This window comes from Elephas maximus, chromosome 9 (assembly GCF_024166365.1).
Source record: "Elephas maximus indicus isolate mEleMax1 chromosome 9, mEleMax1 primary haplotype, whole genome shotgun sequence".
In the NCBI taxonomy this organism is placed as follows: Eukaryota; Metazoa; Chordata; class Mammalia; order Proboscidea; family Elephantidae; genus Elephas; species Elephas maximus.
This window is the reverse complement of record NC_064827.1, coordinates 92,654,723-92,673,711: the sequence shown is the minus strand read 5'-3', so window position 1 is coordinate 92,673,711 and position 18,989 is coordinate 92,654,723. Positions and strand designations below refer to the sequence as shown.

The 18,989-nt window shown below is 41.9% G+C and overlaps 1 protein-coding gene across 1 annotated transcript; it reads left to right on the top strand.

Moving 5' to 3' along the window:
• Positions 1-300: 300 nt before the first annotated feature.
• On the top strand, positions 301-10,985 carry RFK (riboflavin kinase). Its single transcript, XM_049895221.1, has 4 exons — positions 301-734; positions 1,749-1,900; positions 7,474-7,576; positions 8,779-10,985. The coding sequence occupies exons 1-4, from the start codon at positions 653-655 to the stop codon at positions 8,910-8,912; spliced, it is 471 nt and encodes a 156-aa protein (XP_049751178.1). The 5' UTR covers positions 301-652; the 3' UTR covers positions 8,913-10,985.
• The last annotated feature ends 8,004 nt before the right edge of the window (positions 10,986-18,989 follow it).

Genomic DNA, 18,989 nt, shown 5'->3' with positions numbered 1-18,989 from the left:
GCTTTGTTTCAAGAAGGAATGAGTGATTAACCGTCAACCTCCCGGTTGCCAAGGAACTAAAGAATGACTCACTTTGGCGTCAGGACTGTGATCTAAAGTAGGAAGGGGAATGAAGAGCTAAAGCGGTTGGGAAACGATGCTTCCGCGTCCCGTAAACTGCACCGCGGATGTCCGCCCCGTTTCCGCGCCGCTGGCCGGAAGACCGCAAAGCCGCAGGGCAAGGGCTGGGCTGGCGCACGGACGACGCCTTCTCTGCCGCTGGGGGCGGGGTCACGCCGGGGACGCGGCGGAGGGGGGCTACGGAAGCCGAACTAGCGCAAGCGCACCCGTCCGAAGGGGTGGGCTCGGGACCTCTCACGCGGCCGGCCCGCCCCCGCCGCGCTCCCCGCCCACGCCCGCACATAACTTCCGCCGTCGCCGCTGCTGCACGGGTGGAGACGCAGCTGTTGAGTCGCCCGGCGGCTTCTGTTGGGTCAGCGGCGTGAGGGACCGGCCACCGCGCGTTGTCGGCCCAGCCCGGCTTGTGGTGCGCCCGCCGGGCCGAGCTCGGCCCGTGTCCCCCGGCTGGTCCGGGGGTCCGGGCAGTGCCTCGACGGCGGCTCCTCCGGACGCGCGGTCCGGGCCGCAGCCCGCGCCCCAAGCCGGCGGCGTCATGAGGCACTTGCCGTACTTCTGCCGCGGCCAGGTGGTGCGGGGCTTCGGCCGCGGCTCCAAGCAGCTGGGCATCCCCACAGGTGAGTGCGGGGCGAGTCAGAGCTCCCGGGGCCGGGTCATGTCGGGGGGCCTGGACCCGGGTCGTGGGGCCTCAGGGTGTGCGGGCTTCGGCGACTGCCTTCCCTGTCCCCTGTTCTCGCTTCTGGGAGCGGAGGACCAGTGGTCGGGTTGGGGGAGCACGCCCTGCGCCTGTCCGCCAGCTCCCCGGGGATCAGCGTCGGACACGCAGTAGAGAGGAAGCCGGGGCTCAGCCGCGGGATTCCCCATTCTCGTTTCTTTGTCCAGCGAGGATACAGGGGCCAAACCTAACACGCATTTTGCGGGTTGCGAAACGTAGTGTGCACCAGCATGCTCAAGCCACCTTTAAGGTTTTTTTTTCTTAAAATCCGCTATTATATAGTATCCAAGTGTTAATACAAGTAGAGTTGAATAAGAAGCGTATCCTTTTTTGGTCTGCCTGCATTTGTTTTAGTATTCAAGAATTGACTACAGTTAATTCGTTCTTGGAAATAAAAATGTTCCAAGTCTTGGTCTTTGTCGTTCTGAGGTTGGTACATGCATTACAATCATCTACCTTGAGGCCTTCAGAAAAAGCAAAGCAAAATAGGTTCCACGTCTGCCTCTTGGCATATTAAATCAATCTGCGGACTCAGGCAAGTGTATTTACCAAAGAATCTTCTCAGGTGATTCATAACCTCTTCAGCAAAGATCAGGTCTAAAAACCCACCTGTTTATGTACCTGTTTTCTTACTCTGAGTGCTTTTTTTTTTTTTTTTGGAGAGGTTTAGTAAACACTGTAATCTTATAACCACGGTAATTAGTATATCACTTTCACATTTATAACCTTGCTCTTAAGCTATCAGTGTGAAGAGGGGAAGGAAATCCTAGCCAGAACATGGAAGGGTGGGATTGGTAAACACAGGCAAAGTCAGAGGAAGGTGGTCCACTTAATGATTTAGACTAGCCTTGTGTGTGATTTTTATAAATATTTAATATAAGACTCTTAACACTCAATATTTATTTATTTTGTGTAGCTAATTTTCCTGAACAAGTAGTAGATAATCTCCCAGCTGATGTATCCACTGGCATTTATTATGGTTGGGCCAGTGTTGGAAGTGGAGATGTCCACAAGATGGTGGTGAGCATAGGATGGAACCCCTACTACAAGAATACGAAGAAGTCCATGGTAAGAATTGTATTTTGCCCTGTACCATAACAGACAATGAGATGACTATTTAGAGTTAGTCTTGGGTGCAGTGATGTTTATAACGTATTTCGCGTTAAAAAGCTTGTTTCATAAAATTGAGCTTTCTAGTTAATGCAGTTTGTTCACCATTTAGTTACTTGGTAACCCTGTTAGGGTAGAACTGCTTACTACAGGGATGGTGTTTTCTGATACGATTGCAAGACCATGTTCACACAAGGTGTTTTTGGTTTGGCTTTTTGTTTTTCTTTTTTAATACTGCTTTGCCTTATGTTCTTTTCACAAGACCCACACAGCTTAAGGGTTTTATCTGCTGTTATCAATTCCAACTCATGGCGACTCCATGTGTGCAGAGTAAAACTGATCCATAGGATTTTCAAGCCTGTGACCTTTTGGAAGCAGATCCCCAGGCCTAACTCCAAGGCGCCTGGGGGTGGGTTCCAGCCACCAGCCTTTCAGCTGGTAGTGCTACCAAGGGACTAGATGTGACAGTTTTTTGGTCAGTGGACGTGTGTGTGTGTGTGTGTGTGGCAACAGCAGATTTTGACATTTATCTAAATTCTACTGTCTTTGAAGATAGAAAACCTCAGAGCTAAGTGCCAATAGAAACAATAGAAATGGCATAAAACTACTTAACATTTTGATCAGTATTTTTGAGTATTAAGGATGTGAAAATTATTTGTTGGTGGAGATAAAGAAGAGAATTGATGAAAGAACACAAAATACTTTTCTGTAGAATGAGGGAGGAGAAAGGGAGAGGAGGCTAATCCCATGATCTCTTTTTTATTAACTACTCAAATAACAGGAATATCAACTGTAGAGCCAGTTAAGTAATACCTTGTAAGTCTTTCCATAGTTAAGAGAAACTCAGTTTTCTATTGGTAGGAGGTTCATACCTTTCAGAGTTTTTCTTTTTGCTATTTTTTTTTTTCTATAACACACATTTATGAAGTGCGTATTCAAAACTAGGTTATTGGACTTACTGATTTTAAAATATTCTTAATGTATTCCACGTAGAGTTCCTTTGTTGAACCTATATATTGCAAGTATCTTCTCCCACACTTTGTGGTTCTTTTTTTTTTTTTTACTCTTTCAGTTCTGTCTTTTGTCCAGTTCATCGCTTTTCTGTTATAATGGTTAGTGCTTTTAATCCTTGCCTACTCCAGAGCCATGGAAATATTCATCTGTTTTATTTTAAAAGCTTGATTTACCTTTCTAATCAAATTCATTTTTGAATATGGTATGTGGTTGGAGTCTACAGTGAATTTGGGTATGCTGCACAGACTCAGCCCTCACTTCAGACCAGTTGGCTACAAATTCAGGGATAACCACAGACTCCCTCATGTCTGATGATTTGCTAAAAAGACTCACAGAACTCATGGAAAGCTATTATATGTACGGTCACACTTATTACAGGGAAAGGATACATGAAAACCTACATGGGAAGAGTTGTGTAGGACGAAGTCTAGGGTACTTATGGACATGAAGCCTCCATCCTCAGAGATGTGTTACCCTCCTAGCATCGATTATGGCCATATAGGGAAGCTCTCTAGAGCTTTGATCTCCAAAGTTTTTACTGAGATTCTGTTACATACGCATGGGTGATCGATTCATTGCTTGATCTCCAGCCCCTCGCTCCTCCCTGAGATTGGGCTGATATCACTGACAGCACTTGCCTCCGAGTTCCAACCCTCTTATACCAGCATAGTTGATCTTTCTGGTATGGCCAGCTACCACCCTAAGATTTATGGTGTTGCTGGACCCACCCTGAGTCATTAAAAACCAAACCAAACCCAATACCATCAATTCCGACTCCTAGCGCCACTTTAGGACAGAGTAGAACTGCCCCATAGGGTTTCCAAGGCCGTAATCTTTATGAAAGTAGACTGCTACATCCTTCTGTGACAGAGCAGCTAGTGGGTTCAAACCACCAACCTTTTGGTTAGCTGAGCACTTAACCATTGTGCCACCAGGACACCTTAGGCATTTTATTAGCACCATGCAATTCCATGTTGTAAAAATGGCATGGGAGTGGCGGCTGACCTCCACTAATTTCACAAGGGGGGAAGGAGAATCAAAATCCACATCCTAGGGCTAATTCCTGTGAGGCAGAGGTCAGACATGCCCCCTCTCTCTACCATCTTTACCAATTCTGACATCAGCTGCCCTTCCCACGTGCTCTACTTCACTGCTGGGTTCGATAATTCATTGCAGTGGCCACACAACTTACAGACCGTACTTACAGTTATGGGCCTTATTAGGGAAGTACCAGGTTACAGTTCAGGTTCAGGAACATTCACAATACAGTTCTTCTGTCAGGACAGCCTCTTCACAGCTGTGCCCAGGCACGCCTCTCTCTGACGCTCACCCTCTGCCCTGCTCAGGCAAGTGTTTATAAAGCTTTTTAGCTCTGCTGAGAAGTGCCCAGAGGCACCGCGTTCCGCTAGTAAGCCCCCTGCCTGAAAGCACTCAGCTTTCTCAACTCCATGGGCCAGGAAGCCCACCGAAATGCCTCCTGCCAGTCTCCTGGTTCTGCTGCCTCTGCTGCTACTGTTTCTTGCTGTCTTGCCATCTTTAGTGTTACAGCTGTCTCTCTGTCTCTTGGGCCTAGGCGGGTCTCAGTGCAGGGATCCTAGGTCCAAAGGAAATCGTCTGCTCCAGCTTCTTGTTCCTTGGTGGTGGTGAGATCCTCTCCTTCCTGCCTCTGGGATGGCTCATCTTAAGCCTAGCAGGATGGCAAAACTGACCAGTCCCTTCATAAGGGTTCTATTAACCTTATATGTGTGGTCTCACCCCCAAACAAGTGCTATAAACTTCATTTGCCTTACTGGCAAGGTATCCAATCCCATTTTTGTTGCTAGGTGCTGTCGAGTCAGTTCTGACTCATAGCGACCCTGTGTACAACAGAACTCAGTACTGCCTGGTCCTGTAACATCCTCATAATCATTGTTATGCTTGAGTCCGTTGTTAGCAGCCACTGAGTCAGCCCATCTCATTGAGGGTCTTCGTCTTTTTCACTCATCTTCTACCAATCATGATGTCCTTCATCCAGGAAGTGGTCCCTCCTTCCTTCTAAGGAGCACTGTGGCTGTACTTGTTCCAACACAGATTTGTTCATTATTCTGGCAGTCCATGGTATATTCAGTATTTTTCACTAACACATTCATTCAAAAGTATCAGTTCTTCTGTCTTCCTTATTCATTGTTTAGCTTTTGCATGCATATGAGGCGGTTGAAAACACCATGGCTTGAGTCAGACACACCTTAATCCTCAAAGCGACGTCTTTGCTTTATAACACTTTTAAAGAGGTCTTTTGCAGCAGATTTGTCCAATGCAATGTGTCATTTGATTTCTTGACTCCTGCTTCTGTAGGGTCGCTATGAGTTGGAATCAACTTGACGGCAGCAGGATTGGTTTTTTTGGTTCTGTGGGCATTGAGGAAACCCTGGTGGCATAGTGGTTAAGTGCTGTGGCTCCTAACCAAAAGGCCAGTGGTTCGAATCCACCAGGTGCTCCTTGAAAACTCTATGGTGCAGTTCTACTCTGTCCTGTAGGGTTCCTGTGAGTCCGAATTGACTTGACGGCAACGGTTAGATTAAGTTAATAGGTTATGGGTATTTATTGTGGATCCAAGTAAAATTAATCCTTGACAGCTTCAGTGTTTTCCCTGTTTATCATGATGTTGCTTAGTGGTCCAATTGTGAGGATTTTTGTTTTCTTTATGTTGAGGTGCAGTCCATACTGAAGGCTGTAGTCTTTGATCCTCATCAGTAAGTGCTTCAAGTCCTCTTTGTTTTTAGCAAGGAAGGTTGTGTCATCTGCATAGTACAGTTTGTTAATGAGACCTCCTCCAATCCTGATGCTGCGTTCATCTTCCTGTAGTCCAGCTTTTTGGATTGTTTGTTCAGTTTTTAGATTGAATAGACATGGTGAAAGGAGATAACCCTGATGCACACCTTTCCTGACCTTAAACCACACAGTATCCTCTTGTTCTGTTCGAATGACTGCCTCTTGGTCTATGTACAGGTACCTCATGAGCATAATTACGTGTTTTGGAACTCCCATTCTTTGCAGTGTTATCCATAATTTGTAATGGTCCACACAGTCAAATGCCTTTGCACAGTCAATAAAACACGGGTAATTATCTTTCTGGTGTTCTCTGCTTTCAGCTAAGAGCCATCTGACATCTTCTCTTCAACACCCTGAGCTTAGTATAGTATATAATTTCCGACCCTTATATAAGTGATTTTAGATTTAGTAATCTGGTAAAGTCAAAGCTCTAATGAGGATTATGTTATAAGAAAAGTCCTATCCGTATTTAAATCAGATTTTTAAAATAGACTTCACAAAATCCATAAATCCCATCGCATCATATACAAAGTTTAACATTAGATTACTCGGGGAGAGAACCCATTTTAATCACCTCAGAGGATCCTTGGGTCCTTTACCCAAACAAAAAAAGTTATGAAATACTAGAATGTTTTATTATTTTAAGAGAAAAAAATAAAACCCACCTTAATCTAAAAGTTCTGTTTGAAATTTCCTTTGGTTTTTTTGGTCTGAATCATAGTTTAAGTGCACATGGTGAACTTGCCACTTTAATTAAGAATATAAACTCTTAATTTTTGGATTTAGGTTTTCATGTTTAATTTATTTAAAATAAGACATCATATTTAAGTATAGTTTGCTCTTACTATCTCTGTTATTCTGAGTAACTGTACTCTTAGCTGATTTGAGATAGCTATTTTGGGATCGCTTTATATATTAGATTTTTCCAAAGTCATATGCTTCAAAATATACTTTTAATACCAAATTACGTGTTTCTAAAATGTTTACACTTAAACATCTCCATTTCCAGTGTCACCATCCTAGTCCAAGCTCTGCTGGCTTGTATCTGTGTTTGGTCTCCTACCCTACTTGGACTTTCTGTGTTTTGGATTTCTTCTTTTTGGGATTCTACTACAGGTGCAGATGATGTATCTGAGCTAGATGGGTGTTAGGAGGTCATCTCCCTCTGGCAATGTTTTACTCCAACATGTCTGTACCTGTTTGTCCCATCACTCCTTGATCAGAAACCTGCATTGGCGCTGTTGTCCCTGCATCAGTCTTCAGGTCTGCCTAACCCTCAGAGGTTTCCATAACTTGATGTTTATTAGAGACATGCGGATTCTGAATGGCCTTACAACCTTTTTTTTTCCCTGTAGAACAGCTCACATTTTGCTCATTCCCTCTTTGATGTCTGCTCAACTGTTTCTTCTTGATACATCTTCTGCCTCCTTTGGTAGCTGTCTACTTTTTCTGTAAACAGTAAATCTTACCAGATTTGTTGTATAACATATCACCTCTCTTGATTTTAGTGCTTAAATGTAAGGGCAGGGACAGAAACAGGATTGGTGGAAGAATTTAGGAAAAACTGTGCTTAAAATGTAAGTACATAAGTCTTAAAATTTAGTGAGGGTTGATTGGTTCTTTTAAATTAACTCAGCATAAACACAAAGATCTGAAGTATGTCTTCTCACATTTTAATATTTTCTTCTAACACTTCTTGACTGTAGGAGACTCATATCATACATACTTTCAAAGAAGACTTCTATGGGGAAATCTTAAACGTGGCCATCGTTGGCTACCTGAGACCAGAAAAGAACTTTGATTCTTTGGGTGAGTTCTTGTTCAGATCTGTGTAAAATACTGCTGCAACTAAAGTTACCTCTGCTGCCACTACTACTAATGAAGGCAGAACAGGCGACACCTGAGCGTTTCGGGTGTGCAGGCACTGTTTGAAATGCTTTTCGTGAATTAACTAATTTCATGTTGACAACAGGCATGTGAGGTAGGAATTGTTTTGCCCGTTATGCAGATGAGGACATTGGCACAGAGAGGTTAAGCACTTTGCCCAGGGTCACACACGTAAGTGATGGAGTCCTAGATTCAAACCGAACAGGCTGGCCTCAGCGCCTGAGTTCTTGACCACCCTATGTAATGCTGCTTCTCTCCAGTAGCTTGTGAAGTCTTTATTTCCTTTTCATATTTAACAAGTAGAATTAACACTCTGATGCAGAATGGATGCTTTGGAAATGTCTTAAAGCATGAGAAACAGTCTGTCAGAAAACATTTGAAATAAATGGTATCAGATTTCTATTAGTGTAATGTGAAAGTTTTAATTCTATTGTAGTTTTTTTTTAACAACTGTAAATACAGAGGGGAATAGATCATGAATATTAATTTGTAATTTGCAATGTACATTTTTGCTAATTGCAGGAAGAAAATTAGGCACTTTTTTTGTGTTCCATTGACTTTTGTTTATGTAAGTCAGGAAGAAGGGGTGGAACAAGTATTTCCTGGGCACTCACCTTGTGCCAGAGACACTATCAGCCTGTGAGTTTTTGGGAGAGGCTGAACAATGTAGAAGTTAAAAAGTATATTAGCGGTTTTTCACAATAAAAACCAAACCTTTGTATATATATAGTATATATGTTACATGTAACATATGTTGTGTGCAAATGTTGGGTTGATTCTGATTCATAGTGACCCCATGTGACAGAGTAGAACTGCCCCATAGGGTTTCCTATGCTGTAATCTTTACAGGAGCAGATCACTAGGTCTTGTTTCCCACAGAGCTGCTGGTGGGTTTGAACGCTCGACTTCTTGGCTTATTGCCAAGTGCTTAACCATTGTGCCACCAGGGCTCCTTATAACATAAAGCCCCAAAAATGGGGTTTATAGCAGCAAGTTGAACTTAGTTCATGCTTACTATATATTTTTCAGTTTTGTCTACTCAGTAAGATTTTCACTTTGAGTATTACAGATTTTTCTTAAAGGCAGTTACTGAATTATCTTTCCCTGGAATGTTCTCTCTGCAGAGTCGCTTATTTCAGCAATTCACGGTGATATTGAGGAAGCTAAGAAACGACTAGATTTACCAGAACATTTGAAACTAAAAGAAGACAATTTCTTCCGGGTTCCGAAAAGCAATATACTGAATGGCCACTGCTGAAAAATCATCTTATTTATTCATTCACTCTTTCCTGGTATTTCACTGTTCATAACTCTGCAGTCTCATCTTGGTCATATTTTAAAAATCAAACATTTTCCTACAGCTGTGAATTAGTTTAAATGTTACAATGTAGTGACTATATTATGCTTCAACTGTAAAACCCATCATGCCACAATACTAAAAAGATTCATTTAAAAATCAAGGCTCTTTTTTATGTATTATGTTAATGAAAACTTTCAAATCTTTTCAAAATATGCCACTAGAAAGATCTTATATTCTTATGATGGAAATAAAGTGTATGTTAGTCTGGATGCGAAGGCAGGTAACTAGTTTGAGATGAGAAGGGTAATTCTCCTGGTAAGATACCAGCATATCTGTACGTGTGTGGCACATCCAGCTAAACAGAAAAGGCTTATGGAAGTACATGCATTAAAAACAGAGGTTTGGGAGTTAATTATAAACCTAAGGGGGAAAATCCATACTTTGTATTTTTGATGTATTGTACATTTACATATTTTATTATAGACATTGGAAACTTGGCGACATTTCATTTTAGTCATTTCCTTTATGAGTTCAAAACATTGTGCTCATCCATTTTTTTTATAAACCTGCCTCAGTTCTAACTCAATTCTTGACTCCCTCCTCCTACCATTTGTTGATTGTTTTTTTAAGACAAAGGAAAATGAATGTTTTTCAAATCTATAGGCCTCATTTTTGTGTTGGATAACACTTCTCTCTCCTTTTTAAGAGTAGATATCCTTGTTCAACATTTTTCTTGATTTTGGTCTTTTTTCCGTTAAGTGATTGCCAGTATCAGTTTTTGTCAACTTAGAATATCTTACAGCTGTACACTTGCAAGAGATGGAGTGTGTCTGTAGTGTTTCATCCTTTCACAGTGTGGACAGTGATTACCATGTAGATCTGTACTGCATTTTTTTTTTGGGCAGGGGGACTTCATCTTTAGGTTTCCTCAAGATTTAAATTAACGCATAGCAGTTCGTTTACATGCACCAGTTGCTTAAGGAACACAAAATGGTTGTCCCCCGCCCCCTGGGAAACTAAGAGCCAGTGAAACAATGAAAAATAAAAGGTTATTTATTTTTAATGTAATTGTATGGTCCTCAGCAAATCCAAACTCTGTGCATACACAACTGTAGCAATGTAACTTAATGCCGATCTAAATAGTGCTTGTAGCTGAGGGAAAAGGCATAGATAATAAAGTTTCAGTTAAACTACATCCTATGCATTTTTCCTCCTAACTGTGATTTTTGGGCACTTGAGTCTTGTTCATATTGGCAGAAATTTGAAATCTTTGGATATTTAGGAAGTTAAGATTGCAGATTGTTTGGGGCCACTCAAGTAGTACACTGTGTCATCATTCATCTTAGCACCAGATTTGGGGGGCAGGGGCAGTATGTAGGTGGTAATTTTAAAGGTGATAGCAACTCAGTATAAATCAGTTTCCCCTAAATCAGCATTAATGAATTAGAACTGACTTTAATAAAAATACTTACAAAATGTCTAGAAAAATGTCTTATTCCTGATGTTAGAGCAGGGGGAAACGTCGATAAATTCAGTTGAATTGTGCTTGACTTTATGGTGTATGGATTTGTGGTAAACAAAGCAGTTTATGGCTCTTTTTTTTTATTATTAAAATTTTTAGGAAATGTATAATATTTTGGTTTTGGTAATTTTAAATGTTAGAAATCCAGTACTTGAAAGATGCCTAAATTATGAATGGCGTTATGAAACAAAGTTAAAAACAAACATGTAAAATGTGAAAACAGATTTGTGTGTGTTTTGTTTGACTAGCTTGCTGCTAATCATGTCTTCATAGGTGTGAAAGTTGTTTGCTGTGTTCATTGTCGCCTCGCGTTTTATGAAATAGCCACCGCTTCGAAAATCTTAGTGTGTCATTTAGGGGTCAGGTAATAGTATTGCATTTATACTTTCAAAAGTTTTATATTAAATATTTATTACACAAAATTACAGTAGTAACAATTTGATTAGTCTGAATATTTTCAAGCACTGAAATAAATTTTGACTAAGTGATATATTTTTTTCCCGTGTCAACTTGTATCTTTTACTTTATGTAAGTCCGTAATATGCAGGCTTTATTTATTTTTGTTTATTTATTGTGCTTTAGGTGAAAGTTTACAAATCAAGCCAGTCTCTCATACAAAAAGTTATACAAACCTTGCTGTGTTCTCCTAGCTGCTCCCCCCCGCAATGAGACAGCACACTCCTCTTCTCCACCCTGTATTCCCTGTGTCCACTCAACCAGCTCCAGTACCCCTCTTCCCTTGTCATCTCGCCACCAGACAGGAGTTCCCTACATAATCTCATGTGTCTACTTTGAGCCAAGAAGCTCACTCCTCACCAGTATCATTGTCTATCTTATAGTGCAGTCCAGTCCCTGTCTGGAGAGTTGTTTTCAGGAATGGTTCCAATCTTGGGCTTACAAAGGGTCCGCGGACCATGCATGACCTCTGGGGTCCCTCCAGTCTCAGACCATTAAGCCTAGTCTTTTTATAAGAATTTGAGATCTGCATCCCACAGTTCTGCTCCCTCAGGGATTCTCTGTTGTGTTCCCTATCAGGGCAGTTATTGGTGGTAGCCAGGCACCATCTAGTTCTTCTGGTCTCAGGCTGATGGAGTCTCTGGTTTATGTGACCCTTTCTGTTTCTTGGGCTCATCTTTACCATATGTCTTCGGTGTTCTTCATTCTCCTTTGCTCCAGGTGGGTTGAGACCAATTGATGCATCTTAGATGGCTGTTTGCTAGCATTTAAGACCCCAGACACCTGTCACAAAAGTGGGATGCAGAACATTTTCTTAATACATTTTGTTATACCAGTTGACCTAGACGTCCCCTAAAACCAAGGTCCCCAGACCCGCATCCCTGGTACTCTGGCCTTTGAAGCATTTGGTTGTATTCAGGAAACTTCTTAGCTTTTGGTTTAGTCCAGTTGTGCTGACTTCCCATGTTGTCCATTGTCCTTCCCTTCACCTAAAATAATTCTTGTCTACTATCTAGTTAGTGAATATTCTTCTCCCTCCCTCCCCACCCTCGTAACCATCAAAGAATATTTTCTTCTGTGTTTAAACTTTATCTAAAGTTCTTATAATAGTGGTCTCATACAATATTTGTCCTTTTGCAGCCAACTAATTTTACTCAGCATAATGCCTTCCAGATTCCTGCATGTTATATTTCACAGATTTCATCTTTCTTAATTGTTGCAGAGTATTCCATTGTGTGAATATACCATGATTTATCCATTCATCCATTGACGGGTACTTTGGTTGATTGCATCTTTTTGTTATTGTAAACAGTGCTGCAGTGAACATGGGTGTGCATATATCTGTTTGTGTAAAGACTCTTATTTCTCTAGGATATATTCCAAGGAGTAGAATTGCTGAATCATATGGTAGTTATGTTTCTAGCTTTTTAAGGAAGTGCCAAGTAGATTCCTGAAGTGGTTGTACCATTTTACATTCCCACCGGCAGTGTATGTGTTCCAGTCTCTCCACAGCCTCTCCAACATTTGTTATTTTGTGTTTTTTGAATTAATGCCAGCCTTTTTGTTGGGGTGAGATGGAATCTCATTGTAGTTTTGATTTGCATTTCTCTAATGGCTAATGCCCCCACGTGTCTGTCAGTTTGTTGTACTGTGGGGACTTGTGTGTTGCTGTGATGCTGGAAGCTCTGCCACTGGTATTCAGATGCCAGCAGGGTCACCCATGGAGGACAGATTTCAGCTGAGCTTCCAGACTAAGACAGACTAGGAAGAAGGACCCAGGACCCGACAGTCTACTTCTGAAAAGCATTAGCCAGTGAAAACCTTATGAATAACAGCAGAACATTGTCTGATATAGTGCTGGAAGATGAGCCCCCCAGGTTGGAAGGCACTCAGAAGATGATTGGGGAAGAGTTGCCTCCTCAAAGTAGAGTTGACCTTAATGACGTGGATGGAGTAAAGCTTTCAGGACCTTCATTTGCTGATGTGGCATGACTCAGAATGAGAAGAAACAGCTGCAAACACCCATTAATGATTGGAACCTGGAATGTACAAAGTATGAATCTAGGAAAATTGGAAATCATCAAAAATGAAATGAAACACATAAACATCAATATCCTAGGCATTAGTGAACTGAAATGGACTGGTATTGGCCATTTTGAATTGGACAATCATATAGTCTACTATGCTGGGAATGACAACTCGAAGAGGAATGGTGTTGCATTCATCGTCAAAAAGAACGTGTCAAGATCTATCCTGAAGTACAACGCTGTCAGTGATAGGATAATACCCCTACGCCTACAAGGAAGACTATTATTCAAATTTACGCACCAACCACTAGGGCCAAAGATGAAGAAGTAGAAGATTTTTATCAGCTGCTGCAGTCTGAAATTGATCGAACATGCAATCAAGATGCATTGGTAATTACTGGCGATGGGAATGTGAAAGTTGGAAACGAAGAAGGATCAGTAGTTGGAAAATATAGCCTTGGTGATAGAAACAATGCTGGAGATCAAATGATAGAATTTTGCAAGACCAGTGACTTCTTCATTGCAAATACCTTCTTTCACCAACATAAACGGCGACCATACACATGGACCTTGCCAGATGGAACACACAGAAATCAAATTGACTACATCTGTGGAAAGAGACGATGGGAAAGCTCGATATCATCAATGAGAACAAGGCCAGGGGCCGACTGTGGAACAGCCCATCAATTGCTCATATGCAAGTTCAAGCTGAAACTGAAGAAAATCAGAGCAAGTCCACCAGAGCCAAAATATGACCTTGAGTATATCCCACTTGGATTTAGAGACCATCTCAAGAGTAGATTTGACACATTGAACACTAGTGGCCGAAGACCAGACGAGTTGTGGAATGACATCAAGGACATCATCCATGAAAAAAGCAAGAGGTCACTGAAGAGACAGGAAAGAAAGAAAAGACCAGGGTGGATGTCAGAGGAAACTCTGAAACTTGCTCTTGAGCATCGAACAGCTAAAGCAAAAGGAAGAATTGATGAAGTAAAAGAACTGAACAGAAAATATCAAAGGGCCTCCTGAGAAGACAAAGTATTATAATGACGTGCAAAGAGCTGGAGATGGAAAACCAAAGGGAAGAACACGCTTGGCGTTTCTCAAGCTGAAAGAACTGAAGAAAAAATTCAAGCCTCGAGTTGCAATAGTGAAGGATTCTGTTGGGAAAATATTAAATGATGCAGGAAGCATCAAAAGAAGATGGGAGGAATACACAGAGTCATTATACCAAAAAGAATTAGTCGATATTCAACCATTTCAAGAGGTGGCATATGATCAGGAACCGATGGTACTGAAGGAAGAAGTCCAAGCTTCTCTGAAGGCATTGCCGAAAAACAAGGCTCCAGGAATTGATGGAATATCAATTGAGATGTTTCAAAAAACAGATGCGGTGCTGGAGGTGCTCACTGATCTATGCCGAGAAATATGGAAGACGGCTTCCTGGCCAACTGATTGGAAGAGGTCCATATTTATGCCTATTCCCAAGAAAGGTGATCCAACCGAATGTGGAAATTATAGAGCAATATCATTAATATCACACGCAAGCAAAATTCTGCTGAAGATCATTCAAAAATGGCTGCAGCAGTATATCGACAGGGAACTGCCAGAAATTCAGGCCGGTTTCAGAGGACCTGGAACCAGGGATATCATTGCTGATGTCAGATGGATCCTGGCTGAAAGCAGAGAATACCAGAAGGATGTTTACCTGTGTTTTATTGATTATGCAAAGGCATTCAACTGTGTGGATCATAACAAACTATGGATAACAGTGCAAAGAATGGGAATTCCAGAACACTTAATTGTGCTCTTAAGGAACCTTTACATAGATCAGGAGGCAGTTGTTCTGACAGAACAAGGGGATAGTGATTGGTTTAAAGTCAGGAAAGGTGTGCGTCAGGGTCGTATTGTTTCACCATACCTATTTAATCTGTGTGCTGAACAAATATTACGAGAAGCTGGACTATATGAAGAAGAACGGGGCGTCAAGATTGGAATAAGACTCATTAACAACCTGCGTTATGCAGAGGACACAACTTTGCTTGCTGAAAGTGAAGAGGACTTGAAGCACTTACTAATGAAGATCAAAGACCACAGCCTTTGGTATGGATTATACCTCAACATAAAAGAAAACAAAAATCCTCACAACTGGACCAATGAGCAACATCGTGATAAACAGAGAAAAGGTTGAAGTTGTCACGGATTTCATTTTACTCGGATCCACAATCAACAGCCATGGAAGCAGCAGTCAGGAAATCAAAAGACGTGTTGCATTGGGCAAATCTGCTTCAAAGGACCTCTTCAAAGTGTTAAAGAGCAAAGATGTCACCCTGAAGACTAAGGTGGGCCTGACCCAAGCCATGGTATTTTCAGTTGCCTCATATGCATGTGAAAGCTGGACAATGAATAAGGAAGACCGAAGAAGAGTTGATGCCTTTGAATTGTGGTGTTGGTGAAGAATATTGAATATACCATGGACTGCCAAAAGAATGAACAAATCTGCCTTAGAAGAAGTACAACCAGAATGCTCCTTAGAAGCAAGGATGGCGAGACTGCATCTTACATACTTTGGACATGTTGTCAGGAGGGATCAGTCCCTGGAGATGGACAACATGCTTGGCAGAGTACAGGGTCAGCAGAAAAGAAGAAGACCCTCAACGAGGTGGATTGACCCAGTGGCTGCAACAATGAGCTCAAGCATAACGATTGTAAGGATGGCTCAGGACTGGGCAGTGTTTCGTTCTGTTGTGCATAGGGTCGCTATGAGTTGGAACCGACACAATGGGACCTAACAACAACAACGACTAAAGATCATGAGTATTTCCTTATGTATCTGCTAGCTACCTGAATGTCTTCTTTGGTGAAGTGCTTGTTCGTATCCTTTGGTGGGCTTTATTTTTAAGCCTAGGAAAGAATAGCTTATAATGATGTTACTTCAAGGTGTGTTAAAGGGCCTAAATATGCCGGATGTAGTTGGAAGAACCTGGTAACTCACAGTGACCTTATGTATAACAGAATGAAACGTTGCTGGTCTTCTGCCACTTTCTTGATTATTGATGTGTTTGAGACCATTTTGTGCCATTGTGTCAATCGATGTCATTGAGGGTTTCCCTCACCTTCGCCGGTCATCCACTTTACCTCCAGTGAACAGTCCCTCCTGATGATGTGTCCAAAGTAGGGGAGTCAAAGTCTCAGGCAATATTCTGTGATCCATAGGGTTTTCATTGGCTAATTTTTGTAAGTAGATTGCCAGGCCTTTCTTCCTAGCCTGTCTCAGTCTGGAAGCTCTGGTGAAATCTGTCCACCGTGGGTGACCCTGCTGGTATATGAAATATCAGTGGCATAGCTTCCAGTATTATAGCAACATGCAAGCCACCACAGCAGGACAAACTGATGGGTGGTGGAGTCATGAGAATTAATGCCCTGCATTTTATAATAGAATACATTTATAGGAGGGATGAGAAGATGGAAAGGTGTAAGAGCAATGATGGAAAGCAATAGCGTGAGAAAGAAATGCTCGTATTCTGTTGGTGTGATAGATATCTAACTGGAAAACACAAGACTCAGCCGTATAACACTTAAAGATTAAGCCGAAAAAACGAAACCCGTGGTCCTGGAGTCGAATCTGACTCATAGTGATCTTATAGGTCAGAGTAGAACTGCCACTTAGGGATTCCAAGGAGTGGTTGGTGAATTTGAACTTTCAGTTAGCAGCTGAGCTCTTAACAACTGCGCCACCAGGGCTCCCACTTAGAGACAGGGAGGTAAATAACAACATGTTGAAATTGGTTGCTCTAAGGAATGGAAAATGAGGTGAGGATGGGAACAAAGAGATTAATATTTCTTAATATGTCTTGTAGAACAATTTGCAGCTTTTAAGTACATGCAGGGGTATTTTTATGAAAATAAAGATTAACCTTTAAAAATTATGTATTTAGAGAGTGACCAAAAAGTTGGGAAACAAGATGAGCTTATTTTTAAACCTGCCCAGTTGCCAATGAGTTGATTCCCACTCATGGTGACCCCGGCTCTGTCAGAACAGAAGTTTTCAATGGCTGGTTTTTCGGCAGTGGATTGCCAGGCCCTTCCCTCTCCTTTCCTTCCTTGCTCCCCTGAGTTCCCTTTTCTCCTCCTTCTCCTCCCTGCTCTTTTAAGGAAGCAGGTATGAGCAGTTGAACTAGGGGGGGAGTGAAGGAGTTAAGTACCCAGGCATCACCTAGAAAATATTTGCAGTCTTTCTTTTTGGAACTAGATTAGAGATGGCACATTGCCTGCCTGCAGGATATTGGACTTAATATAGTTTCTTAAGGTCAGTGCTCTAAACCAGTCCTAGTTCTCTGTGTTAATCAGGACAGAGGGAGAGCAGAGCTGCTGAGGGGCATGTGGGGAAGGAGTGGGTGGGAGTGGGCACAGTAAAGAGCTTCTAGCACACACTCACTCGCTGTCTACAGTAGAGCCTCATTTTAGGAAGGGGTTGGGTTGTGAAGTCAGCAGGCCTGGCCAAAGAGCGGTGATAGAAGTCAAAATTATTCGTGAAAACTTAGCTTTAAATTGCTAAAGCCTGGGCCTTTTGAAACTCAAACCTAAGTTTTAATTCTTTTGTTTCTCTGCATTTTGGCTAAGGCTTCCATATTCTGGGACAGTGGAGACCTTGGTCGAGATTGAACAAACAAAGGTGACTGAGCAAATAAAAGGGTCTTACTTTTCTCTCTAACGTGTTTTGCCAGATGAACCCATGTAGTTGAACTCTCTTAAGTTAAACGCAAGTATTACACAACTGCACTGTAATATCTTTGGTTAGCAGCCGAGCTCATAGCCACTACACCACCAGGGTTCCAGTATCGTCAGTATTTTCCCAAAGCAGACAGGAGCCTCATATATTATTATTTCAGCTAAGAATCTATCCCTTTGGAATCCCAGGTTAATCTCAGGATCACTTTAGGTCTCTCTGAGCCTTCAAAGTACTTTCTAGGGCTGTTTACAGATTTGAGAGTATTTAAATAGATTGACCCAGTGACTGCAATAACGGGCTCAAACATAGCAATGATTGTGAGGGTGGCAGGGTGGCGTAGGACTGGGCGCTGTCCTGTTCTGTTGTACGTAGGGTTGCTATGCTTTGGAACCGACTCCACAGCACCTGACAGCAACAACATTCTTAAAGATTCCCTATCTAGTGCATGGTGTTTGGCAGTCGCCTCATGTGCGTGCAAAAGCTGGACAGTGAATAAGGAAGACCGAAGAAGAATCGATGCCTTTAAATTATGGTATTGGCAAAGAATATTGAATATACTGTGGACTGCCAGAAAAACGAACAAACTGGTCTTAGAAGTACAGCCAGAGTGCTCCTTAGAAGCGAGGATGGCGAGACATTACCTAAAGTACTGTGGACGTTACCAGAAGGTACTGGTACCCGGAGAAGAACATCATGCTTGGTAAAGTAGAGGGTCCGCAAAAAAGAGGAAGACCCTCAACGGGATGGATTGACACGGCGGCTGCAACAGTGCGCTCAAATGTGGCAATAATTGTGAGGATGGTCCAGGACTGGGCAGTATTTTGTTCTGTTGTAAGTAGGGTCACTGTGAGTCGGAACTAACTCAATGGCACCAAACGACAATAACAACATCTAGTATATTATTCCTATCAAATGAAGTTTTTGTTTTTTCCCCAAATCTATCTCCCAAACCCCTCAAAACTCAATACTAACATTCCAAGATTGCCAGTAGATTTCAAAACCAGATTTTCCCCCTGGCCCTCACTCTGAAGAGCCAACCTGAGTTGATCTGTTCTCTGCTATTTGTGTGCGTTGGATTTGAGTACTTTTATGAAGTTTTCTTTTAGAAGATGGTGGGAACGTTAGCTTGTATTCTCTGCCTTTTTGAAAGTGCTGTTTTCTTCATTCCTTTTTAGACGACCTTGCAAAGAGATGGATAATATGAAATATATTATTGCAACAGCTTAACTACATTAACGATATCATGTTCTTTGTAATATTTTACAAGTCAAACATAGGTAAACTAAATGCATGTT